Genomic DNA, 27,957 nt, shown 5'->3' on the forward strand with positions numbered 1-27,957 from the left:
GATATATGTTAGGCAACTAAGTTCTCCATAGTCTACGGGTAGTACAGAAATAGTATGATAAGATGAGCATAATAATATTATAGATATATTGTCATGCATAATTCTCATCCAATCTTATTTTAGCACTCCAAAAAAAATGTTTGCTTACACATCTAGCTCATATGCGATTATTCCTTTCCCTTTCTTGCCTTCTCATGATGTTACAAGACGTTACATCTCATGGCATGCATAATATGCATTATTTTATCATTCATTAGCATATGTGATTACTATATTTCTTACAATATAGCCCATGCATCATAAATCTTGTGTATTTAAATTAGGTTGAACATGATATTGTAATTATAATAAGAAAATTATAATAAGAAAATTATGTATGTAGGTTGGAGGTTATAGATCTAACGATACCCGATGATACAAAGTTAAGATGTTTTTTTAAGCCGTGCGCTCTTGATTATGTTGTGTGTTTAATTAGCTCTTCCGCCAATGGTGTATTCACAACAATCGTAGGAAAGTCAACAGATATTCCAAAAGGTGTTGTCGTCATTAGTTGATGGTGAGAAAGCGTAGCATACTTCCAAACAGCCTCTTAAACAACCTTAGTGTAGCATCTTGTTTGTATTCTTATCGTCTATTCTTAAGTAATCTTCGATCTTTTCATTTATTAAGAAAGTTTTATAAAAATATTATAACATCATTAATTGATATATATCCATAGCAGAATAAAAAAAAAAAGACATTCTAGAGCTATAACATAGCAGAATAGCAAGGTTATAACTCCGCATACTGGCATAGTGTAGAGTTATAAACTTGTTTTCGCGCCATAAGGCCTTATTTCACACAATACACTATTTATAAAAATTATAATGCACAATTTACCTAGATGAAAGTGGCATTTTGTCGTGCGTTTCTCCGTCAATGCGTACACCTAATTAGAAGAAAACTTCATAGTAGTGCAAATTGACATTGTTATCGTAATTGCAAAAAGTGGTCATGCAAATCTTAATGCACTACCACCCTCATCGTCTTTTGTTGGTAATGCAAATTACAATGTAGTAGCACCCTTCTCGTCAACTCGTCTAATCGTGGGCGACAATTCACCTCTCGAGTTTATAGTAGTTTCGAGAAGATGTTGCAATCACCTTTTCATCTTCCATAACAGAGCAAGCTTGTCAGCCACAAGATTGCTGGTAATTTTGAGAAGATGTTGCAATCATCTTTTCATCTTCCATAACAGAGAAAGCTTGTCACCCACAAGGTTGCTGCCGAATGAAATTATGTCATTGTTGTCAAGGTTGGTGCCAAGGTTGTCAGCCTAAAGCTTGCCTTGGGGGCTTAAAAGATGATGCGAAAAAAATTAGAGTTATCGGTGTTAGGGTGAGAATGTTTGTCGCAGTAAATGCAAGGAAATTTAGAAATATTATTTCGCAACAACAATGCTGAGAAGTTAGAGAATGCACGGAATTATACATTAAATACATTATAATAAAAATTTATAGAGCTCATTAAGTCCATAATTATAGTAAAAAATAATATCATTTAAAAAACATATTATTTACAACTACTACTTTAACATATACTCAAGAGTATTTTCATCATTTAGTTTAAAACATCATCATTTCCTAATACAATATATTCTTTAATAATTTAATATCAATTTTATATCACATCAAATATAATTATTAACTGAATATTACAATAATTTATACTAATATTAAGTCTCTTCTTCTGATATTAAAAATTAGAATAATAGTATCTATTTCAATCTTATTTCACAAGTGAACCCAGCCTTAATGAACTCGTCTGGTCCAACGTCAAAGGAACACTCAAAAAGACAAATCTCAACGATGTGCTATAAGTCCATATCCAAAAAGTTCCATCATATTGTTCAAACAGTAGTCCGACTCAAATAGACGATCTTATAATACTCACAACAGAAATAACACAGCATGGTCACATGACTCTACATAAGAACCATCCAACTTAAAGTTAAAATATAACCAAAACTATAAATAGTAACTAATTCGCAAACGGTCTCCATAGAGCAGTTAACAAACTACAGCAACAAGGCAAATGCAACAAGGGCCAAAAGTATTGTCTGCACTCTGGTTATCGTCGGAGACATGAACAATGAACAGCCTGTTTCACCAAAAGACGAACAATTTCAGAAGCTGCTAAAATTATTATTATTCAAGTGAAGAGTAAGCTTGCTCAGCGCTAGAGACTGTAGAGCTCACAAGAACAGTAAAAGATTTCAAGGTGAAACATAATTTGAGATCTGACAGATTCACTAAATGAATTAACAAACACCAGCGAGGGGCAGATTGCTCATTATTGATTTGAGTATTTATCTGACATCTAGTTCAAATAAGAAAATCAAAGCATGGAAAGGAATTACGCATCTAGTTCTTTCAGTTTTAATATTGCCGTTTACTTAAGGGGATGCAGCAAAACTTCCATTTATATATCAATATTTTACACAGTATTAAAGAAGATTTCAAAAGGAACAGTACCTGACATGATCAGCCTGACCTTGACCTAGACCTTGATCTTCAGAGCACATAAACAAAACAAATTACAGATTAAAGTATTATAATAAATAAATAAACTAACTAACATTTAACATAAAATGCAATCTGAATCCTACAAAGGATCATTTATCTTAATAACTACCTTGACAGTCTGGCTGGAGAAACGGATCTAGACTTTGGAGATGCAGATTTTGAAGCTGATCTGGAGACGGGCCTTTCCATTGACTTGCTGTAACCAGAAAATGAAAACAATAAAGCCTTTAATTATTCAGGTTTTACTTTCTGTTGATTTACTTCTGATAAAGAAAATGAGTAAAGTTCAAGCTAAGGCCTACATCAAACTTTAGTTTCTGTGAGAACAGAGGTAAGCATTAGAAAACAAACCTCCGACTACGTCGAGGACTTCGGCTTCTACTAGGACTTCTGCTTTGGCTCCGACTCCTTGACAAACTCCCATCATAGGTTTTCACCTGAAAATGCAAATTCACAAATCAGAAGCATCAGAATGGGCCAAGAGTTAAGCCTTATCATATAATTAGCCAACATTCTCTTGAAGGAATAAGCAAGCAAAAAACCATCACGCACCAATGAATTTACTGGATCAGTTTAAGAACAGAAATCATATATAAAGAACTAATCGAGCACCAACAACCATTGTTACAAGGAAGAGAATATTTATGCCTCAAGCAGTCTTCCAGAGAAAACCAGAGTATTAAAGTATACTTTTTTCTGAACTTTTACAAATATATGTTTCTCAAAATTATAAAAAAAAAAACTCAAAAACAATTAGTTGTGCTATATAACATGCAGGCTTTTGCTCATCAATATGTTCAAACACAGATGTAACAAAAGTTATAGAAGACAACAAATAAAGGAGATAAGACAATATTTGATTTACTAGCATATCTGATGTCAAAAAAGAGACATACAATGCAGAATAGGAGAGAAAAAGAATCATGAAGGAAATGGGAATCATACAATTGCAATTCGAATAAATAGGAATCCTAGTGGTACTTAAATTATAAAAACTAATGGCAAGACAAACAAAATAAAGTCCTTTATATAGATTATACATAAAACATAAATTTGGCCATCTAGGCATTTAATTAATTCAGTGGAACTTCTTCCTTTTCAAATTAGTTTGGGAATTCACTGTGAGAAGCTCAAAGAAATATAATCCAGTTTTTCTTATGCATCACAGATTTCACAACCAACAAAATTAAACCATACTAAAAGACAATAAGTCCTTGTAGAGATAAGATACAAAGCAACGATGGTCGTACCATAAGCATAGAGCGTGCCAACCACCGGCCGGCATGGCAAGGCATGTGCCGCAGCACTTGTCGGCCGTATCGTAAGAAAAAGAGAGAAAAACGTAAAGGATACTCACCTTCGCCTTCGCCGTCACCAATCACCGCTCGCCTTCGCCATTGCCCAAGCTCGCGTCGGGTGCCCTAGCCCAAAAGAGGAGGAAGAGAGAGAGAGAGAGATCCAAATCTGTAACTTAAGTTTTTAACCGATACTCCCCTCTCTCTCGATCTTTCTTCCTCCTCTCTCGGGCTAGGGCACCCAACACGAGCTTGGGCGACGACGATGGCGATCAGTGACGAGTAGCTCGACGACGAGGTTGATGGCGAGCGACGAAGCTATTAGGAGAGGTACCGTATAGCACCCCTCGTGCCACATGCCGATACGCCGCCGGCACAACCATCCATGATACAAAGCATACTAATGAAGTAACTTAGCCCTAAAAATGAAACCTAAAGGGACATCATGTCAGGATCCTAATTAATTTTGCCTGTGAATCATGATAATAAGCTACGTGCCAACAATTAGCCGACACAACAATCCATGCTACCACACACCCAATCAGATTAATTTTCAGTTGGTGATAAGCTAGAGAATAATCAATTGAGATAACCTTGGCACTTGACAATGGCACAACATAAGCTTTGGAAAGTATATCTTTTTTTTCTGGAGAATGGATGGGCAACATAAAGTAATAAATATTTACATACGGCAACCTTGTGTACTATGAGCCAAATGGCTATGTAAAACCATCTCATGGAAGTATGTATCTCAGAATTATTCAAATATAAACACAACCAATTTCTAATCACAACATGCTACTGGAAGAAGCAAGCAAACTACATTTGCCTGTAGAATTAAATTACAGCTAGTTTGGTCAAACACATACCCGAATATAGGACCTCGAAAAGGGATTTTTAAATTCTGTGTCATCAAGTTTCCGAATCTGGTAAGCAGCCAATGCATTAGATACCTGCAGTTTTTAAAGCACAGAAGAAACAAAGTGACAGATAGCACTTACAGCATATTTCATGTCCTCATAATTGGTATAGTCTACCAAACCCATGGCACCTGAAATTACAAGAAATTTGGTGAAAAAGTTGGTTTCATACAAAAGGGGAATGAATGGTAGACAAAACAAGCATGAAATGTCTTGAGAAAAGCATGTAGAATAAGAAATTCATAGCTTCAGTTGGTTGGTAAAGATTGCATAAACTATATCAACTTCAACGGCTCATATGACTGAGTACAAATGTCAGCCGAATGGCCAGCATAGTTGTTATAGTGTCATATATTATTGAAAATCCAAGATGTTCATAGAGGTTTAATACTGACTGGACCAATCTATTCCTAGAAAGCTATAATCAGATGAAGGTTCAAATATTTGCAGATATCAGTCCCAAACCCAGGTGAAGGATTGCCAAGAAAACTGTGAAAATGGATAGCCACCTAAAATGGTTTGAACTTAGGAGTAAATGTTTGGTTGTTATTTGTTGTTAAGGAACTTAAGAAGTGCAACAACCTGTGCATTGCCAAAGAATGGTCTACAACATACTATAAATAAAATGTATTAGGTATTTGATGTAACATCAATTTCCATTTAGATTATTTACTTGCTTTATTTGACCAATTATAATATTAGACTAATGTGCGGGGGATGTCCGCACTATTTTGATTGACCATTGGATCGATAATTAGACTAGGGGTTAATTCAGGCTAGGTTAAATTAGGTTAGTTGCCTTAACCTTTTGGAAATTATCAAGATAACTCTTAGACTTCTCAAACTTTCGACTTCCCAATATAACTTCTTAACTTCTCAACCTTTGGACCTCCCAAAAGAAAAACCCTTGGAGTTCCCAACACAAGTCCTCAGCTTCTCAACTTTCAAACCTCCCAAAAAAACCCTATCCCTCTTAGTTGAGTCTGTATGCCTCAGCCAGGATGGAGCCAACCCACCTCCCATCCCTGTGAGTGAGTTTTTATTGGTCTTCTCCTCCTCTTTATAAACCCTATGCATCCCCTCTAAAGCAGGATCATCTTTGGAAAACTATTAATACTTTTCTTCACATAAACACTACTCCCTTCCACGGTCCTTGTGGGTTTCCACTTTTTATCTCCTCTTTAAAAACCTCTTATAATCCTTGTGAGTTACTTTTTCATTTTTTACTAGTAATATATCCTTGTATCAGAGTATCGACCAATCCCGATCCCAACCCAAGACAGAATAGAGAGAGAGCTTCTCTCGCTGTTGCTTCTTTCCCTTTCTTTCTCTCCCAAGCCATCCGACATAGATCCAGCCTTGGCCAACATCTGGTGAGCTCCTCCGACGAAGATCTGGCTCTCTAGTTTTTTTTTTATATATAATCTATTTTTTTCCTTCTCTTTTTTATCTAACTCCTCCCCTCCCTTTCTCTCTCTCTCTCTAGCCTTTCTTCCTCTCTCTTTCTTCTATTGTCTAGTAGGTACCGCAATTGGACTTAGGCCTTCCATAGTGTACCTCTTTTGCCAATAAATCAATAATAGTCCTTCATGCTCAAATGGACTCATCTGATAATGAGGCAAATATGGCAAACTTGCTCCCGGTATCAAATCGATATGGTGTTAGATGTCCCATAGTGGTGGGAGACCATTAAAAAGTTCATCATGTGTAACATCTGAAAATTCTAATAGAAGAGGTTGAGCTTTCTTGAGAATCATAGTGTCTTCAGGAATCTCTTTGCTTACGAGAGCAAAAACTACAGGTGACTCTATCATGTGTCTTAGAAAGATGTTTTCTCAACCAACCTTCACTACAGAATTCTTTCTTGTTTTAGGATTCAACTTTGGTTTCCAAGGATCGGTTGCATTTATCAGAGAATGCAAAATGATTCTCACATTGTCCTTAGTGAAAGTGCTACTGTTTTTTCACCGTCATGGAATGTCTTTTTGTCTGATATGTCACACCCCATGGACATAACATCACACCAAACTTCACCCCTATGTAACTACCTAATAGAGAATTTCACTAGACATTGAGTAGTCACCAGGATCTAATCCCCACCCTTAAACTACAATATTTTACAAGGGTTGTGCACTTTCACAGTTTTTAATTTAGGCTTGTCGATCGTTTTATGTGACATGAAGTTCTTAGTGCTTTTGCTATCAATGATGACGGAACACAAATTCCCATCTGAGTTGCATGTGGTGCAGAAAAGACTACACCTAAGCCATGAGTCCTCAAATGATGCTTTAAGGGTTAACAACTTAACATGATCTAATGCATAACTAGAAATTAGCCTTCTACAACCCTAAAAGCATCTTCTACGAGGATAATAGTTTCTTCTTCATCCTCATCGTCACCCTCTCTTATTCTCATTCATCTTCACTTTCATCTTGTTCAATAAAATTTGCTTGTGGTGTCAATTGAGATCAGTGTCAAGGTTGTCTGCATTTAAACAAGTAAAAGGGTAAAAGGGGGAGACGCCAGAACGCCTTTGTTTTTAGCATTTGTGTCAGAATTATATTAGGAGACAAAATAGTGATGATTTTATTTCATGCTCGCTCAACGACTTGATTTCTTCGAGCAAGACCTGTGGAACTCTTATCCTGTTCAAATTTGGTGCTCTTAGACTTCTAAATTTTGCCTCAGCTTTGAGAGCTTTGCCACAGGCTGTCTCTAGATGAAATTAGTCACATATCATCAACTCATCTTGCATTTATTGACGAAGTCCAACAACATAGCAAGTGGTCTTCCAATCTTCATCTTCTTGAAGATTGTTTTGAGCAAGAAGAATATAAAACTCCTCAGTGCACTCTTGAACAGTTCTAGTGAAACACCAAAACCTTCAAATACACGTGTATCCGCGTAGGTAAATCTCCCCATGCGGTGCATTACGTGACCTATCAGTAATATGTTTCCACAAGGCACATACAAATATAAGTTCATACTATAAATGATTTCAAACAATATGACTCTGAATACAAGTTCCATAGGCCACAATAAGCTTTCAAAGATACACATCCAAAATAAACTCCAATGTCCAAAAATACAACTCCAATCATACACCCTCACAGGGGCTCAATATAACTAATAGAAATAACTATAAATGAAGTAAAGACAATTATTTCTCGCTACCCGTATCTGCTTCCCCTAACTCTGAAATGATGCACACAGCCCAACGAGTAGAATCCATATAATCTATAAGAATAAAATCACAGGTGCATATTCTTATGCAAGCCTATAGTTACTAACAATAGAATAAGCTTATTTAAATGACTTACAACGAGTTACTAAATCAATGCAACCAATATAGACTATATGGTACTATTCTTGAACATGCCAACTCCTAATCATATCAGGATAAATCTACACATATATAAAACTTGATACAATCTCTTATTCATACAAATCTCAATTATAGCATTTACGTATTATGCTTAGGAGTAAAAAGAGTAGTTTTCTTCGTATTCACGCAAATCAAGGAGGTTTAATCATTATATGCTCACCAAGGCATTAATCATAATCTATCATAGCTCATCGAGCCATTTACCACATAATTTAGATATTCTCTAGAAATTATTCATCACATAACCATTTATCATCTTATACATCGAAGAGGGATATATACACATCTAACGGTAATGTCACCCAAACATGCATGGCGATACTGCATGTGTCCAGTTGTCTGTGGCTATCAAACTAAAAACCCCAGTCGTAGGCCCATATCTTACTATCTCTAAATCATCACCGTTCTCAGCGGAATAGTCAAGAGCCATCAGCTCATCAGCGGACGCCATAACCCTGCGTCAATGACCTTTGCCACTTTCCTTCTCCGCAGAAAGGCGGAACAGTGGAGGGTCACTGAGCGTATGATGCCGGAATACCTTACTGGGGAGTACATTACTTGAAAGGCGTTTTTGGATTCTTTTAATCAGAAATATTTTCCTGCATCCCTACGTTTCGAGCTGACGAGGGAATTTACCCAGCTGAGATAGGGAAATATGACAATGGCGCAATATGAGGACAGTTTAACGCCCTATCCCATTTTTGCCCCAGAGTCATACCTGATGATGCTGCTAGGGCTGACCAGTTCAAGATGGGCCTTCGGATCGAGATCCGCAAGCAGGTGAATATGGTGAAGAATCTAACTATGCAGAGCTGATAAAGAATGCGAGGATAGCTGAGAGGGACATACTGGAGGAGCGCTCGAAGCGTCAAGAGTGAGTAGTTGGACATACTGGCCGCTTTGATGGGCTTTCGCGTGGAGAGCATTCTGGTGGGACATTCTTGTGACCGAGGTGTCATCCCTATGCTGGTGGTGCAGGTTTTAATGCAGTGGCGCGCAATCGGGGCTTTCTAGCAGAGGGCAGGGCGGACGTACCGGCCGAGTTTTCGCCATGACCCTACAAGATGCTGAAGCGTCCAATGAGGTGGCCACAAGTAACGGAGTAAATTAATCATGCTATTTAAGTTTTACGTATGTTCTACGTATATATGATATTATGTCCTCCCTAACCCTGTGCAAATTGCATGATGTCAAAAAAAAATATTTTTCTATTTTAGTTAAAACTTATATACGCAATGGCAGGTACTATGACCTTATTTACACACAGCTAGGATTTTGGTTGACACTGGGCCACCCACTCTTTTATTTCTACGTCCTTCCTGGAATATGCGGTTGTGGCGCCGGGACCTCTTATTGAGCCCTTGATCATAGCCATCCCACTTGGTGACTTTCTAGAAGTTCGTCATATTTATCAATCTTGCACCTTGACATTTGGCGAGTGGGATTTTAAGGTGGACCTCTTACCCCTTGAAATGCATGACTTTGATCATAGTACCTACCATTGCGTATATAAGTTTTAACTAAAACAGAAAAATACATTTTTTTGATATCATGAGGGTTATGGAGGACATAATATCATGTATGCGTAGAACATACGTAAAACTTAATTAACATGATTAATTTACTCCGTTACCTGTGGCCATCTCATTGGACGCTTCAGCATCCTATAGGGTCATGGCGAAAACTCGGCCGATACGTCCGCCCTGCCCTCTATTAGAAAGCCTCGATCGCGCGCCACAGCAATCCCCACTCGTAGCAATACTAGCTCCCGATGCTCCAGATATAGATGGTGTGGCAAGAGTGACTGGCGCTTTGACCAACAAGGGACACTGTGTGCGGACATGCCCAGACTCTCCACACTGGAAACAAGTAATGCGAGCATTGAAGCAGTTACGAGATATATGACCCTTCTTACGGGAAACATAACAGATCCTACCCTCAGAGGTAGACGACCATGCAAAACCACCACTGTCGGAACTGCTCGAAACTGCTGCCGACCTCCCACCACTAATATAAGGCCGAGCCTTACTAGGCCTGCCTGAGCCCTGAGGGCTGGGTCTACTCGAGGTAGCATTAAAACCTGCACCACCAGCATAGGGATGACACCTCGGTCGCAAGAATGTCCCACCAGAATGCCCTCCACGCGAACGCCCATCAAAGCGGCCAGTACGTCCAGCTACTCGCCCTTGACGCTGCAAGCGCTCCTCCAGTAAGTCCCTCTCAGCTATCCCCACATTCTCCACCAGCAGATTCTTCATCATATTCACCTGCTTGCGGATCTTGATCCGAAGGCCTATCTTGAACTGGTCAGCCCTAGCAGCATCATCAAGTATGACTCTGGGGCAAAAACGGGATAGGGCGTTAAACCTGTCCTCATACTGTGCCACTGTCATATTTCCCTATCTCAGCTGGGTAAATTCCATCAGCTCAAAACGCAGAGATGCAGGAAAATATTTCTGATCAAAATAATCTGAAAATGCCTCTCAAGTAATGTACTCCCCAGTAAGACGATCCAACATCATACGCTTAGTGACCCTTCACCACTCCTCCGCATCTCCACGGAGAAGGAAAGTGGCAAAGGTCACCGACGACGCAGGGTTATGGTGTCCGCTAATGAGCTGGGGGCTCTTGACTATTCCGCTAAGAGCGGTGATGATTTAGAAATAATAAGATATGGGCCCACGACTGGGGTCCTTAGTCTGATGGCCACAGACAACCGGTCACATGCAATGTCGCCATGCATGTTTGGGTGACATTACCACTAGATGTGTACATATCCTTCCTCGATGTATAAGATGATAAATAGTTATGTGATAGATAATTTTTGAAGAATATCTAAATTATGTGGTAAATGCCTCAGTGAGCTATGATAAATCATGATTAATGCCTTGGTGAGCATGTAATGACTAAACCTCCTTAACTTGCATGAATACGAGAAAAACTACTCTTTTTACTCCTAAGCATAACATGTAAATGCTATGATTGAGATTTGTATGAATAAGAAATTATATCAAGTTTTTTACATATGTAGTTTTATACAAGTACAAATTTTATACTTGTATCAAGTTTTATACGGGTAGCGAGGAGTAGTTGTCTTTACTTCATTTAGAGTTATTTTTATTAGTTGTATTGAGCCCCTACGAGGGTGTATGATTGGAGTTGTATTTTTGGACATTGGAGTTTATTTTAGATGTGTATCTTTGAAGGCTTGTTGTGGCCTGTGGAACTTATATCCGGACTCATATTACTTAAGATCATTTATGGTAAACCTATATTTTTATGTGCCTTGTGAAAACATATTACTGACAGATCACGTGATGCACCGCATGAGGAAATTTACCCACGCGGTATACACGCGTATTTGGAGGTTTGGGTGTTTTATCTAGACCCTTGACGTAGATGGTGGAATTCTTGAAATAGGGTTTGCTTGTAAGCACTAGAAAGAAACTTTCCTTGGAGTTTTTCTTTCATCCTAGGCTTGGAGTTTATTTTCTTTTTACCTTTTTTAACCCTAACAGTTAGGACTTGTTTCGCTATAGAAGAGTCTGGTCTTCCAATTTTAGGCTAACGAATTTTATCCTTCTATCATCTAGAATTTTTTCCATTCAAAAGTTTGGTCAATTTTAATATTTTATCAATCTAGTCCAACAATTCATTGGGTTGAAGTTTACCCTACTCTCTTACGACAATTTTGATGCCATGATCCCACCTATATGTAGGCCTAGGATTCCTATCATAGTCTAATCAATGTCTCATATGCCATATCCATAGGTTCATCCTTTAGTTTGCAATTGTTACCCTCATTTGGATTATCAACTATTTCTGGTCTGCAAGCCCCAAAATGGTTTTGAAGGCAGTGGTTGCACTTGGATTTATGCCAAATATATAGAATATGATCCATTCTTCATTATAGTTGTGCCACTTGTTCTAGCAAAGTGACATCTTCTATGATATTATTGAACTAGGCATGTTCTAAAATGATGTTGAACTCATGGATGGCCGTGCCATGGCATAGCCACTGCCGATCAGTGGTCGGCATAGCACGACACGTGCAAGCCGTGCCGCAAGAGAGGGAGAGAAAAAGATGAGGGAGGCTAATAGCGTTTCGTCATCGTCGACACCCGTGCCCGAGGTCGCCGATCGTGATACGAATGCCCTAGTCCTTGCTGGCTAGAGGAGGAAGACGACCCGAGTGGGTCGGGTCGACTGAAGACGACAATGATGACGACAACGACGACGAAGAGTTTTTAGTAAAGCGCTACTAGAAGAGGTGCCGTGCGGCACCCCTCGTGCCAGGTGCCAATATGTCACCGACACGTCCATCATTGGTTGACCTATCCCATAGACCTATTGAATGATTTTGAGAACTGAAAGATATTCAAGGCATATGAATATGCATGAACTTCGATAAACGACGAAGGACAATTATGCAATTTGATGCAACAAGATGAACTACTGCATGCAACATATGCCTACAAGCAAGCAAACCTAAGCTAACGAAGCGGCTGACGTGGAAAAAAGTGACAACAAATAAGGAAGCTCAAGAATATAGAGTCGACAGCTCGGTCTTGGGCTAGGAAACAGAAATGGTAAGACACCCATGGATATGAGAAGCGAGCAAAGCCCATAGAAAAGCCCATAGATCTGGAGAACCAAGCAAAGCCCATGGGAAGGCCCAAAATCTGAAAGCTCGACACGAATTTCGAATAAAGGTGGTGGATAGGTTCGAAAAGCTCAATCGATGGGATTTGATGGGACTAAAAAGGGTTGGTTTTGTGAGTGGGGTTTGATATCCTCACACTTGACGGAGATCTCGAGGGGGATCCGTCTTTGGTTGGTTCACGTCGCTCGAATGAGAGTAGATTGAAGTATCTTGAGGGGCAGAAGAGAAAACCTCTATACATTTTGGTCTTGTGAGAAGGTTCTCATCAAGAAAATCCTAGGGTTTCGATGTCAAAGGAGGCGACAAGAAGGCGACCAGGAGGTTGCTTCCAGTGCAGTGAACAAGGGCATTTGGCTGCTTCATGCCGGAATAGCATTCTTTGTTACAAGTGCAACAAATTTGGGCATAGAGCGGCAAGTCGCAAGAACGAAAGGATGGACGAGCAAGGGATGTCTCTGGCGAGGTCGTCTTGGGTACTCTTGAGGGCCTCGAAGAAGATGAGAAAGAATGAGTTCAAGCTAAGAAGATGCATGAACGCCAAGATCAAAAGATGGTAGATCTTGGCGCAAAATTTAGAGCTAGCTATGAGTACCAGGTGGAAGGGAGAACATGACTGGAGGGCTCTTGCAGTTTCCAACCATGAATACCTGGTTGACTTCCCTTCTCTACAGAAGATGGAAGATGTTATGAGCGGAGAGGTGGATCTTGGTATTGCTATGGTGGTATTCTTGCAATGGCGAAAGGATTGGCAAATGATGTGCTACAAAAAACTGATCATGATTCAATTAGCAGGTATACCTTTACATTGTTGGAACTACATTCATTTCATGAAAATAGAGAAAAATTTTGGAACACTGATAACGGTGGATGAAGAAAAAATGAAAAAAGTAAATCTCAAAGTAGTAAGATTGAAAGTTATGGTTAAAGATATTGTAGATGTGCCTATGAAACTTGCTGTTATGATTGACAACATGGTGTTTGCAGTGAGGTGTGAAATTGAAGGTAATGAATAGAAGGTAGATGGTTTGAAGGCATATACTTGGGTAATGAACACAAATTGGAATTAGGATTAGAGTAGTAGGCATGACTGGGGTAGCTAGCATAAGTCTTCTCCAAGAATGGCCCCTAGAAAATGTTCTGCTAGTGAGAAAGTGGGGAGAAAGGAGAGTCACCCCCAGGGTGTTTGGGGAAATGATATTGTGGAGGAGGTGGTGAATATGTTAGAACAAAGAAGAGAAGACAAAAGGGCTTGCTATAAGGAGGTGGATTTAAAAAGCAAGAGGAAGTTGGAAGACGATGGATTTGTAAACTAACCCGAATCTGAATCTAGAAAATCACAGTTGGAGAAGAGGGAAAATCACAGTTGGAGGAGAAGAGGGAGGATAAGATAGTGCTTGTAGAAAAAGTTTGGAATGGTAAACAAATTATGGTTCAAAAATCTACTTGGGAGAGAATGGTAGCAGTCCGGAAAAATGTGGAATAGGAAAATATGAGTCTGGAAATAGAAGAGGAAGAAAAAGATACTAATAAGGGGAAGCATGAAAACTTACAAGTTACTGTGTATTTCGATAGCAATATTTTGGATGTGAAATCAATTCAAGCAGTTGGGGCTCAGCTTGTTTAAAAATATGTCAGGAAAAAAGCTAGCAAGTCTCCACAAATGGCAACAAGAAGAAGCATAAGAAACATAATAATGGGTGGCCAAGATAAGCCTATTTGAATTCAACAATACAAATAAGACTTAATTATACTTTGTCCTATGTAATTTGACTCAATATCACTTTACCCCCGTGTGTTATAAAACATACAAATACTTCCGTAGACTTTTGAAAAACTCCAATTAAACTCATATATTAGTCTTGCATGAGTTAAAAGTTACATGCCAAGTATGTGAATAATAAGCTATTTTCAGATAGACTAAATTACTCTCACAGAGGTCAAAAAAATAATTCTTGGAAAATTTGCCCTTATCTCCTTTAAACTAAACTAGAAAAAGATCTTGCCCTCTTCTTTCCCAAGCCATCTTCTTTCCCAAACTCTAAACTTCTTCATCCTATCTCTCCATCCCATCTTTCTCCATATGGCTTCTAGTAGGAGTACTAGCAACACCAAACTGATCTCACTTAGAATATGCGTTTTGCGATTAAGAATTATTATTAGGATCTCAAATCAATGTCTAAGGGTAGATAAGTAATTTTAATTTATCATCTAATAAAAACCAATATTTCTCCATAAAAAAAATTTAGGGTATCTGTCAATGACATCTAAGAGGTTGTAATTTTTCAAAAGCTTAGAAAGATATTTATATGCTTTTATAATATAGCGGCCAAAGTGATACAAGATCAAATTAAAAGGGGCCAAAATATAATTAAGCCTACAAATAATAGAAGTAGTAAATAATCATAAAACTTTCTATAAAAATATAAGCTAAATCGAATCCAATTTAGTTTAAACTAAACAAACCAACAAGTCTAAATTAATAACTAAAATATATGGCCAAAAAAATAATGGATCGACAACTAGACTAGATTAATTAAGAGAGGGCTAAAGATAGGTCTAGGCTTTTCAAACTCATAAATAGGTGCAGGATTTAAGACCAAAATAAGGTATAAGCAGTAGCAAAATATGTTGGATCTCACCCGATGTAAAGAATAATGTTTAGTCTTAAGTCTTACCTTCGTTTTCAACTTCAAGCACCACTAGTCCTTATTCTATTGCAAAAAATTTCTCAAAACAGCAGCAAATACATAAAAAGGGAGCATTGTGATAAGTTGATTGACAAGAAACACACAAGGACTATAGGAAATTTGTAGAGAGGAGATAAATGGTTTATAACCCACAAAGACTGTAAGAGAGAGTAGTGTAGAATGAACGATAGAGGAGAGATTTATATAAAGAAAAAAAAGGATTTGATAACCTTCCAAAAATATGATCCCTCTCTAGGGGTTGCATAGGGTTTATAAAAGAGAGGGGAAGACGAAAGGTTTTTTGGAAGATCCGAAAGTTAAGAAGTTAAGGAGTTATGTTGGGAGAGTTCCAAAGGTTGAATGTTAAGGAGTTATATTGGAAAGTTTAAAGGTTGAGACAAAATTTTAAGAGTTTTTTTTAGGATACCCAAAAGGTTGAGACAACTCATTACCCTAACTTAACCTAGCCTGAATTGATTCTCTAATGGCTAAGCAAAATGGTGCAAGGGTCCCTACACACTAGGCTCATATTATAATTGTTTAAATAAATTAAGCACATAATCTAATTGGAAATTGACATCACATCAGAACGATAATAGAAATAAGAAGAACCAGGAGTCCAGGACAATAACAAATAGCTATAGTGATAAAGAAAGTAAAGGAACTGCATAAGATAATAACGAAAAGCAGAGAGAGGTTTACTGAAGAAAGTAGAATATGACGCACACCTATTCTTGGTAAATCAAGAAACGATAGCACAACCAGTAAAAATTATAAAAAGGGAAAAACAACAGGCTAAGCAATTTAGGTATCAAAATTGCTTATGATGCTAGAACAAATATTTTGTAGGACAACCATTTAGCAAGTTATTATTGGAATATTTAAACTCTAGAAAAAGTTGCTAGTCCACAACTTATGATGAAGATGGTGTACATGCAGACGTATTCAGAAAAAAAAATCATTAACATTGGATCCAAGAGAAGTGTTTCTTTCCCCAATTAGATGAGCCTGTAGGCTAGCTGGTTGCACAACATGGTCAGGCCTCCCCCAATTACAAGACCCAAATGATCTACAAGGTCACTTGCAACCAGCAAGGCTATCACATCATCAAAGTCCACCTCCTGCAAATTGCAGCACAAATTCCCCACATCACAGGCTCACAGCTTTGAAAAGACATGAACATGGGATCTTGGTTCCCTCTATCGACCCTCTTAACTAAGGTGTGCATTTGTGCACAGACAAATGGTCTAATTGGAACAATTGAAAAACAAAATAAGTGGTAGAGTATTTTGTAGCATGCGCAACATGCATTAATATACAGAAATTGCTTAGATATACACAAAGATACCAATAGACAGAGAGACACCCCAGGCAACAATAACATCCAAGTGTTTAGTCCCAACTATTTGGTTTTATTTATAATCCATTTCCATAGTTTTCTTGAAAAAAAGTTTTAAGTTGGTTCTCAAGCTATCTAATGCAACCCCCTCCTTTATCCGAGCATGAGACTGGCTGTTGAAAGATATAGGAGGCAGTGCTAAAATAGTAATGGCCATCCTATATACTGTTTGCCTTAAAAGTACTATAAAGAAACTGCAAGATCGTAATAGTTTTGGATGACCTACCCTCACCATCCCGAAACACTTGAGCAAAGCATACATCCCCAGCCTTCCTCATATGATCCTGAAAGAGGCCAGCGGTGAAAATCTTGAATAGAAAGGTTAAGATAGAATTTCAGCAAGCAGTTTCCAGACCTTCAAATCTTGCCATGATGCTGAAGATGGAAGTCCACGGACAACAACTGCAAATGTTCAAAAAAGTTAGCAAGTTGAAATCATCATAATTTAATGTATATCAAGTAATCAACACCATCACCAACAACAACAACAATAACAACAACATGGAACAATAACCAAACTAAAACCTCATGGATCACAATATCTAGTTAAACAGTATGAAATGCAAATCCTGAACATACCACGATATTCAGATCGTCGTGAAGCTCCAAATTTGTTTCCTCCACCACTTCCATGACTACTGCTTCGTCCGAAAGAAGATGACTGCCCTCTACCACCATGGGCTAGCTCAACCTGTAGAAACACTGAAATAAGGATACAACATTTCATGGATAGTGGACTAAAAGAGGTTCTAGTTACCCTTAAGCGGTGACCATCAAAATTATAACCATCACGGCCCCGGATTGCATCTTCAGCATCTCGAGAGCTTTCAAACTGGATAATAGAAGCAACAAAGAAAGGTTAGGCTCCTGATAGATCTAAATGAATCTTCAGGATAAGGTAGAGCAGCTATTACCTCAACAAAACAATAACCAGGAGGGCGAGGAGGATTTTTCAACTCAATTTCCATTATACGGCCATACTGCAATCAGAACAATTGTAAATCATAGAAATAAATTGCAGGTAATTCTAAGTTCTAGAGAGTAAAGGAGTTGAGTCATAGTACCTAGTTAATTATCAGACTGGCGCTGCTATATCAATAGAGGGATATAACATGATTACTTGCATAAATTTGTTCACTAGAAAACTATACCTTAGAGTTATTATGCTATGACAGGATTCAAGTGGCAGCATAGGGTGAAGGAGAAATTGAGTGTTTGTTCAACCCTTAAATGATTTTATGTGCCGGTGGCATCTCCCATGTTGGTAACCTGCCCGCACAATACATGTAGGGGGGCGTCGTAGGAGGGCGCAGTATCGTGCAGACATAGGATTCTCAGCACACCATGGTGTGCTTTGCGAAATGTCAAGTCATGCTAGGGATTTGGTCACGTGCCAATACCTAGTCAACACAATATGCATCAAATGGCTGGGACAAGTGAGACATACCTGAATCCAACCCAGAATATCAGTTATTGATATCCTAGTAGGTTTTCTACACTTGATTGATTACCTCAGTATTTCATTGGTCTCCAGTGATGTCATCAACCAATGATTACCTCGGTTATTTCATTGGTCTTTGGCAAACTCGTTGACAATTGCAATCTTATCAACCACTGCGATCTCATCGACCTCTGGCAGCATCAGTAACCTCCATGGCCGTGATAAGTCAAATAGTCAACAAAACACTTGACGACCATGAGAGATTATTCTCCAGTTCGTTGCAAGTTTTTCAGAAAAATTAATGATAGCCCCTAAAGGAAAGCAACCTATTGATTATGAGATCAAATGACAATATTGCATTATTGTTGGAAGGAGATGAGTAGCAATTAGCTCCCTCTAAACAACATTTAGCTAGAAGGCAAGGTGATGTTGCTTCATTGGCCCAAGTAAGCAAAGAGCTCATGTTATAAATGCAAGATTAAATGAATGTGAAAGAGAAAGATAAGCAATAGTTAAAAAAGAAGAGCTAAGATGCTCTGTAAGGAGCTAATGCAAAATCCAGTATAAATTCAAGCGAAGAGATCATATTACAAATGCAAGATTATATGAATATGAACAAGAAAGATAACAAAAGTCCAAAAACAAAAAGGCTAAGATGGTTCATGAGGAGCTAATACAAACTCTAGATCTATTTATGTTGGAGATTTGGAGGAAGGAATGCTAATGGGAACAGTAGTGTAGGTCCTAACTTAACTAGGATTAGATCTTCCAGCATAAGGAAACCAGCTAAAATGGGAGAGCCTCAAGTTATCTGTCCAATCAATTCTTCTTTACATAAAAGACAAGGACACAAAATGCAATAAGAGTGACAAAATATACAAAGTTTGGCATAGCCATTTCTATGTTCTTCTACAAAAAAATTATATCCCTAGATATAAGCTAACAGCCCATATTATCGCACCATGGAAGATACGACACAGGAGGCTGGGACTGACGTAGTTTTGCCTCATTTTTATGAATTTTTAATAGGTACCTCAACATAGAGATACACGAGCAGCTAACGCTTATATCAATATTTTGAAGCAATACTAGGATGAATTTGACGGTATATTGATGTGGACAACTCAGTTTAAAAGAAATATTATAATATCTTGTGGCACTCCTCCATAGGCATAACCTTTTTGACGTCAGTTGATGCTAGAAGTGGGTTCAAAAGGTGCAAATATTTTTAAATTGATCGATGATATGGTGCAGCAGATTAGCAAGAAGAGCATAGTTTAGATCGGATTATTTAGGTTAGCCAAATGACTATTCCGGTTATCCTATATTCCTATGGTACGAGGGATCTCCGCATTAAGTCAATTGTGCTTCTAGATCAGCTAGGCACCAAATTGATTTTGGATAGGCTGAGTAAATTGGGCTAATTGAGGGTACCTATGGAAACTAGAAGGGGGGTCTTTTCAGAAACCCTAATTTGGCCCAATGAGCTTACTAACCCTCTCTTCTCTCCCGGTTCACACCCTCATAGTGTTGTTCTACCCACCTCCCTCTTCTTTCTCTCCTACTTCACTTTTTCTCTACTATTCCCCACAGCCCCAAGAAGCCATAAAGTTCTTTTCTTCTCTCCTTTTCAATTCTCTTCAAAGCTTCACCACAGATAATTATCTACTATTATTACAAACCTGTCCAGCTGCGGTCAAAAATATCCTTAAAACTGTCACATTTGGGAGCCCGGAAGTCAAGAAAATGATAAAGAGTCAAGTGTCAAGCACTCTTCTTGCATTTATTAGTGTAATTAAACCTTAAAATCCTTTCCTTTGAACTTACTTTGAGGTTGCTTGCTGTGTAGAACCTGAGTAAATCAACTACTTTGACTCATCCTTGGAACCTAATCTATCAATTCTAGTCTTAATAGTTGATCTACCATTGTCTTTCAATGAAACATCTGTTTGCATAATTTACTTCATTTAGTGTTTGATATCATATTTAATTCTATGATGCATTCTTCCTTACTGTTTAACAATTTAATTTCATCCGTTAACTAGTGTTGCACTATGTATGTTGATTTGATAGTTGGTTGATTCCCATCCTAAGTTTGCATCAACAACATACACTGATAAGCCACATTTCCAGTCACAAAGACCAGTCAAGATTTCATGGTTAGCAACATATATAGTCACATGCAAGTGAACAAAGCCTTAACCATAAGGACAAAAAACAATCTAGTGCAGAACTAAAGGTTCTGAAGAGAATTACCAATGATATAATGTGTACCAAGTCTATTAAATTTATTATTTTGGTCAACTAACAGAAGCTTTGGACCATACTAGTCCTTGTTTCTTCCTCGACGCACAACTCCCTGCATTCTTTATACAAGTAATTTGACTCTGAATTGTTGCAAGCATCTCTTACACTCACAGAGGCCAAGTTTACTGAAGTTTGTTGCAGTTCACCATAGTGCGGTTTCGACTTCGAATACTCTTCACATGAGTCATTAGTGAGGAGAACATACACTACCGGTTATTGTACAATAGGTATTATTTCCAATAAGCATTTGGAGCTCAAGATCATGTTTAGCGAGACTTGCCAATTGGAAAAGGTATTATTCCACATACCATTTGAAACAAAAATATATATATACAGAATGGAAGATTAAATTACTGTCAAACCACCATTTGGAGCAAGAAAAATGCATCATAAAGTTAAAGAACAAAGGTGAAAATACAATTTATCCAAACCTTATAGAATAAATCTTCAACTTCTGATTCCCTTATATCAATTGGAAGGTTCCCAACATATATGGTACGACTTAAACGGCCACTCATGATTGGCAAGAGAGATTGTAAGATCTGAAAGAAGAATTTGAAGGACAATTAGCACGGTATCTTATGGAGTTCAAATTAAGCATTAAGGTGTAATCTAAAACTATTGCCATTGCATGGCAATGTAGCCCTTTACAAAAGTAAATGAAACAAGAAACAAAACAAGCAAACCAAGAGAGCAATTATTGATGTGAATTGTGCTCCACAAGCTCCATTGCTCACATCTTCCAAATGCCTCCATAGCTATAACTAATGGGAAGTATATCTTGATCAAATGATCCACTTTTTCAAACAAGAAGGAAGAGCTCCTCTTTATATGCCAGAACCTCCTCTCTCTCAAATACCTACTATTCCACACTGACTTCTCCCACTCCTCTATAGCCCTACCAACAGCTCCAAAGCTCCTATTCCCAGCTTCTTTTATCTATCATAAAGGAAGTGTTGTGTGTCACAAGATGCAACAGTTCTTGCAAAAATATCTATGCATTACCTTGCTTAGATTCTTCAGAACAGGCATTGAATGGAAATAAGACCTGGAAGATGTTGTCATATCGAAGAGACACCATACCTCAGAGCTAATTGAGGAAGTGAAAAATCATGACATAATTGTTAATTAGCAAGAAGATTTGGAGGAAACCAAATATCACCCTGTTGAGATGCTACAACTTTGACACTATTATAATTCGTGCAGATTTCTTTCTGTCTGCATCACTAATTCACCACTATATCATGGAACAGCACAAACATGATGGAACATATACAGCAGCTTAAACAGCACCTAAATTTCAAAACAGATAATACCCAAACTACAAGATAGATCAACAAATCAAACTCTCTCCTCAGGATTAGCTTCCAATATATGTCTAAACAAACCAATTCTCAGACACTTCATAAATGCTTCACGATCATCACACGTATCGCAAAGAAGGCAAGAATACTAACTGACAAAAAGATGAAAGAGGGAGAAAAACAGAGTAAACAAATTTTATAACAAAACAAATGACTTTTTCATTTAAGTAGAATCATGTAACTCTATCCATAGTCGAGGTCATCAAATACCAAGATACATTATAGAAAGTAGTCATTTTCTTAAGGTAGTCAAAATATTGAGCTTGATTCAATTTAGGCTCGATTTAAGCTTGATTCAGGCTAAAAGTTCGCATTAAATGAACCAAGCTTGATCAGTTCTCTCAGGCTCAAAACTTGTTTGACTTTCAAACCAATCTTTAATAGAGGTTTGCTCCCTCACAGTCAGCTCATAAGGCTCAAAATACATACAACATGTATGTATTTTTGTTAACATAACATATAGTAAGAATTTATGCTAAAACTTTGAAAAAGAAAAGTTCAATAGTTTTCCAAGCTATTGATGTTGCCTCGAAATTGTGAAACGGTAATGTCAGGTGTGGAGAGAGTTGGACAATAAACTTAGTTGAACCATTGAAAAAATAAATAAAGTACACATTTGCAGCTGTTCAATCACATTGGGATTCAGATAAACCCATCCCAAGACTGAAAAAAGTAAAAGGATTTCATTTCTCTTGAACTCGGGAGAACTTTTGCAGTCCCACTGTGCATTCAATAGCATTTTGTAATATATATACTCCTGAACTTCTTCTTTAATACATAGCTGCCCTAAATTATTGGAAACCTCTCAAATCCCCTTTCTTTTAATCCCATGTTATGTTTTTTTGTCCATAGGTCATCATGTGACTCTCATGTGAGTAGAATAGTGATCGTTATGCCTTTATTTTTTTACAGAAGAAAGAAAAAGAAATGTTAGTGTAGAGGGGCATTTTTGTCTTTTCTTCTTTTCTACCAACAACATCGGGGGGGGGGGCAGACTTTTTCGATAGTTTAGAGGGTCTACATATACCAAATAAGTTTATGAGGTGTAGGTTGAAATAGGCAATAATTCAAGGAGTCTTAGTGGAATTACTCTTGGCTTTATTTGTTGCTAGTTTTTGTGTACTTCCTTTTAGTTAATATTTTTTGTATATTTTGCATGGTTGTTGAGGTCGAGGATTTGCTCATCTCAAATTCCTAATAGTTGTATGGCTGGATAAGCACATTTTGTTCAATTTATGTGATCTAATCATGACATAGAAGCATGGTTCCCAAAATCAGTTGATTCCGACTCGAATCAAGATCGACCAAAATCAATCAATCCAAATAACCAATCTCAATCCTGGTGATTGGTTTCGATCTAGGATCGGTTGGTTTCGATCGTATCAATTAGTTTCAGCCAATCCGTCTCGACTGTATCAACTAAAACTAAATTTTGTTAAGATTCAGGTCAAATCTAAAATGTAAACCTATTAAACATTAAATATTGATGTCCTTCATTGTCTTCTATGTAAGTTTTCAGTTTTTACCCTTTTATCTTTCATACACACTCTCTTCCCACTCTTCACACTTCAATGAGCTCATCCGGCAACCAATCTAGTGAGCCCCTCCGGCTACTCCACATTCTAATGAACTCAAGTTTTCTCCTTTTTCATATATCTTTTTTTCACCCACTCTTTAACTCCCCTTCTCTTACTATTGTAGAGCAACATTGAAGATCTCTCTCTCCAAACTGAAGTTTATCATAATTTTAAGTCTTTTTTAGTTTTTATGTTTCATATGTAACTAATTTTTACTTTTTTTTCTTTTTTTTGATAATTTTTTCTAATTTTTTAGAAATGTTCCTATATTTTTTAAATAATATCTAGAATTTTACATAATTAAAAATAGTCTGATACAATATGGGAAGCTCGACCGATACAGCCGATATGACCAGTATATATCATTTTTTCTAGCGGCCGATCTCGATCCTAATATCAAGTATATTATGCATAAAAAAATTTCTAATAAATTTGGCGTATACTATAAAATATATACAATATATCATATATAATTATTTGTATATATTAAAAATGTTACATTGTCAAGGTCCCTACATACCACCTAGGCAATTTGCGATGTACCTCCTTTCAAATTAGTTATGACTTAAAAAGTTGTCCACTGATAATAGGTGGGGGTCCTTTGGAAGTGACAGTTTTATGAAACAAATAAAACCATGAATTGATTTGTCTTGTCATTTATATTCCCTTCTTCTACTAACTTCCACCTCTTTAGTCCCTTCTTTCCATTGAATTTTCGAGACAATCTGCTCAATCTTCAATTGGCATTTAAGTGACTCCATCCCAACATACAAATTGATTGTACCATGTAGATTCCCAAGTTTTAAGTCAACAATTGATACATCAAACCATAGCTTAAGCCATCTAGTACAGAAACAAATAATCCATAAGGATGAGACCTTAATTACCATAAAATTTGCACATAATTTGTGAAAAGAATTGCAAATGGATATTTGATTTCAAGAAGGAATTAATGAACTAATAGCTTAGCATCAATTCAAGAGCATGTAACTCGGTATAAGCTTAAGGTCAAGTCATGGATTAACCTTTGAGAACTTCTCCACTCTAATAGATAGGTCTATGCTGTTAGGTTTTTGGACAGAGAGATGTAGCTTAGAAAATGGCCACTCCTCTCCAAACAACCAGTTGAATACTTAAATCAAACCTAACATTTCCTCTTCAGTCTACTCTAATCAAAATGCTTTCTGAAATCTGAATCCAGGAACATACATGTACTCACAATTCACAAAGAATCAACACAAAGCATAGTTCTCAGTTTCGGCCGATCCCGAGTGGGATCGGCTGAAACGGATCGGGATCGGCACCTGCCTCTCTCCCTTTTCTCTCTCTCTCTTTCTCTCTTTTCCTCTCTTAGTCTCTTTCTCTCTTTTCTTTATTTCTTTCTTTCTCTCTTTCTCACCGATTTCTTACTCTCTTTCTCCCCGGCGACTGAGTAGATCTCCGTCTCTCCGGTGACCTCGACCTCCGGCGACGTTCTCCGACGACCTCGATCTCCGGCGACCTTTGGTAAGTTTTTTTTTTCAGTTTTTTAATTTTTTCTCCCTGCTCACTGCTGCTGCAGCAGGTGCTGCCGCAGCACCTGCTGCCGCAGCAGCAAGGTGCTGCTGCACCTGCTGCTGTAGCAAGGTGCTGCTGCAGCAGCTGCTCTGCTGCAGCAACAGGTTCTCTGCAGCTGCAGGTGCTGCTTATGGCTTTATGCAATTATACCTTATTTTAAATTATTTTATATTTTATTTTGATTTTTGTTTATGTTTTTTAGTTGCAGTCTTGCAGAACTAAAATATCAATGGCTCCAAAAGAGAAGTCATATGATACCGATATTGGGTGGTAACATTGTAGCATTATTGGGCAAGATAAAAGGCGCGTTAAATGCAACTGGTGTGGAAAGGAAATGAGTGGTGGTGTCAGTCGTTTGAAAGAACATTTAGCTGGAAGACAAGGAAATGTAGCAGCTTGCACTCAAGTGTCTTTGGAAGTTAGAAAACAGATGTTGGCTCATTTAATTGGCAAAAAGAAGGATAAACAATCTGCACAACAAAGAGAGTCAATGATTCAGCTGGGCAATTCAGTACTGCTAAAGTTGTTGCAGCTATATCTCATAACACTCCAGCTGAATGGTGGTCTATTTATGGATGGGAGGAGGTACCAAATTTGACGCCAATAGCAAAGAAGATTTTAAGTCAAACTGTGTCTTCATCACAGTGTGAAAGAAATTGGACTACTTTTTCCTTAATCCACACAAAAACACGCAACCGATTGACAATGGAAAGATTGGAGAAGTTAGTTTTTTGTCATTATAATATGAGATTGAGGGAGAGAAATTTAAGAAGAAAGGCAGAAAATGAACAACTGATTGATTTAAATCATGTTTTTGATGAAGAAGACCCCTTGACTCCATGGATCAGAGAAATGGAGGACAAGTTATTAGATAACAGAGATAACCCATGGTTAGATAAAATATTGGGAGAGACCACGACGAGGGCAGAGGCTGGTACGAGTCATAGTCCTGATGATACATATGGTGGTGAGATCGTTCCATCTAAATTTGTTGAGGAAAGTCAAGGAGGCATAAGGAGTGAAGACAGAGAAACTGAGGATATATATACATATCAGCGACGTCGTCATGAGATGCATTTTGGTTCCTATGATTATGGTACATCGAGTATTTATTGTTTGGAGCCATCACAAGATCCATATGCTAGTTATTATCCTCAGTATACTCAGTATTCTCAGACACAAGATCCAAATGCTGATTATTATCCTCCTCAAACGCAAGTCACACAACAAGATCCAAATGCTGGTTATTATCCTCCTCAAACGCAAGTCACACAACAAGATCCATACAATATGACTAGTATGATGAAATCACTTTTTGGAGCATCAGGTCCCAGACATCAATATTTACAAACTTATGGTGATTATGATGATGAAGACTATAGAAATTTACGAGAACCAGCTCGGTATTCAACAAAGTTTTAAATTTTGAGTAAGTTAATACATTATTTTAAGTTTTTAGACTTCATATGTGAGTAATTTTTGTTTTCTTATTTTTTGTCATTTTTCTAAATTTTTCTGCATTTTTAAATAATATTTAGAATTTTATATAATTAAAAAATAGTCTGATCCGATACGAACGGCCGATACGGCCGATACGTATCGTTTTTCTGGACGGCCGATACCGATCCCGATCCCGATACCGGGAACCTTGACACAAAGCATCCATCTATGAAGTACTTAGACTCGCCATAAATTCTATCGGCTCATAGTTAAGCCAAAAACAGCCTTGACTAACATGTAAAATTCCATACAATAAATAAGCTTTAAGAAAAGCTACTGTAGAAAAGCAATAAACCAATCAATATTTTGAAAAGCCTGCAGCAAGTCACCCCGCCACATAGCGAATAGGCAGTATGTGGGCAAATATGCAGGCACCAATATGGTCTAACATTTGTAATATATTTAAATAATTATATGTGATAATTAATAGACTATATGTAAAATTTTATTAGTAATAAACTAGTTTATGTACAGCTTACACAATACCAACGAGTATACTAACATCCTAAAACATAATACTGTTTACTTTAATAATATAGCTAACACAATTTGAAAATCCATGGAAACATGTGACCACAAACACTGAGACATAAATCACAAGTGCAAGTAATTGAAATCGTTTGAATTTGAAATAAGTGAAAAGCATGTAATGTTATGGACTCAAGATTTAGGATTATCTGTCATTAAGCATGAGACTACAATTAAAACTGAATTGTGTATGCACTGTGCAAACCGCAGAGAAAGGTAGAGGTGCGTGCAGAGGAGAGGAAGAGAGAAAAAAAGTGGGAGCGGGAGCGGGGCTGTGCAGAGGAAAGGGAGAGAAAGATGGCGGTGGGAGAAAGAATGGGAGAGGGAGAAGAGGAAGACCACTAACCGCACCAGTTTTGCGCCGTCGAGTCGCCGACCACCAGTCTCGACCGCCGGCTGCGTCGCGCGAGAGAGTTGAGGAGGAGGAGGAGGAAGAAGAAGGAAGGACTGACTAGGGGTTTCGATTTGGGGATTTATGGATCTCGGTCTTGGGTTCCTTTTAACTGCCAAACCCGATCCGCTTTATCGTCTGTCTATTGGGCCAGTCCTGCCATGAGGCCTTGCCGCCTTGGGACCAGGGAGCCGTGAACGAAGGCCGCATAACGTGTTAAAAAGTTTTGTTTGACACGTAAAAAGTTATAGAATTAATTATATTTATGCGCCTAAACTATATCAAGTTTTCAAGGGACCCTCTCAACTTTTTCAGGTATAATGTCTCTCCCATAGATTTAATTCAATTGTCCCCTTCCGCTAATTTATCGTCTGTTTTA

General features: G+C 37.8%; 1 protein-coding gene across 8 annotated transcripts; it reads right to left on the reverse strand.

The window, feature by feature from the left end:
* Positions 1 to 1,832: 1,832 nt before the first annotated feature.
* Positions 1,833 to 27,673, reverse strand: LOC140769049 (serine/arginine-rich splicing factor SR34A-like). 8 transcript variants are annotated; one of them, XM_073109605.1, is made up of 14 exons: positions 27,534 to 27,649; positions 21,399 to 21,600; positions 21,093 to 21,203; positions 17,828 to 17,893; positions 17,671 to 17,745; positions 17,493 to 17,604; positions 17,269 to 17,315; positions 17,140 to 17,197; positions 4,861 to 4,910; positions 4,729 to 4,785; positions 2,916 to 3,001; positions 2,674 to 2,760; positions 2,514 to 2,550; positions 1,833 to 2,139 (listed from the first exon to the last, which is right to left on the reverse strand). In XM_073109605.1, exons 3-13 carry the CDS (start codon positions 21,177 to 21,179, stop codon positions 2,523 to 2,525), a joined length of 753 nt encoding a protein of 250 aa, XP_072965706.1. In that variant the 5' UTR covers positions 21,180 to 21,203; positions 21,399 to 21,600; positions 27,534 to 27,649; the 3' UTR covers positions 1,833 to 2,139; positions 2,514 to 2,522. The 8 variants fall into 8 exon arrangements, with proteins under 8 accessions (XP_072965706.1, XP_072965697.1, XP_072965721.1 ...); XM_073109596.1 differs by having other exon boundaries at positions 21,348 to 21,600; XM_073109620.1 differs by having other exon boundaries at positions 21,348 to 21,600; positions 27,539 to 27,598.
* Positions 27,674 to 27,957: the final 284 nt, after the last annotated feature.

The sequence above is a fragment of the Typha angustifolia genome, chromosome 2, assembly GCF_048772165.1.
Source record: "Typha angustifolia cultivar Huaian chromosome 2, ASM4877216v1, whole genome shotgun sequence".
Taxonomy (NCBI): domain Eukaryota; kingdom Viridiplantae; phylum Streptophyta; class Magnoliopsida; order Poales; family Typhaceae; genus Typha; species Typha angustifolia.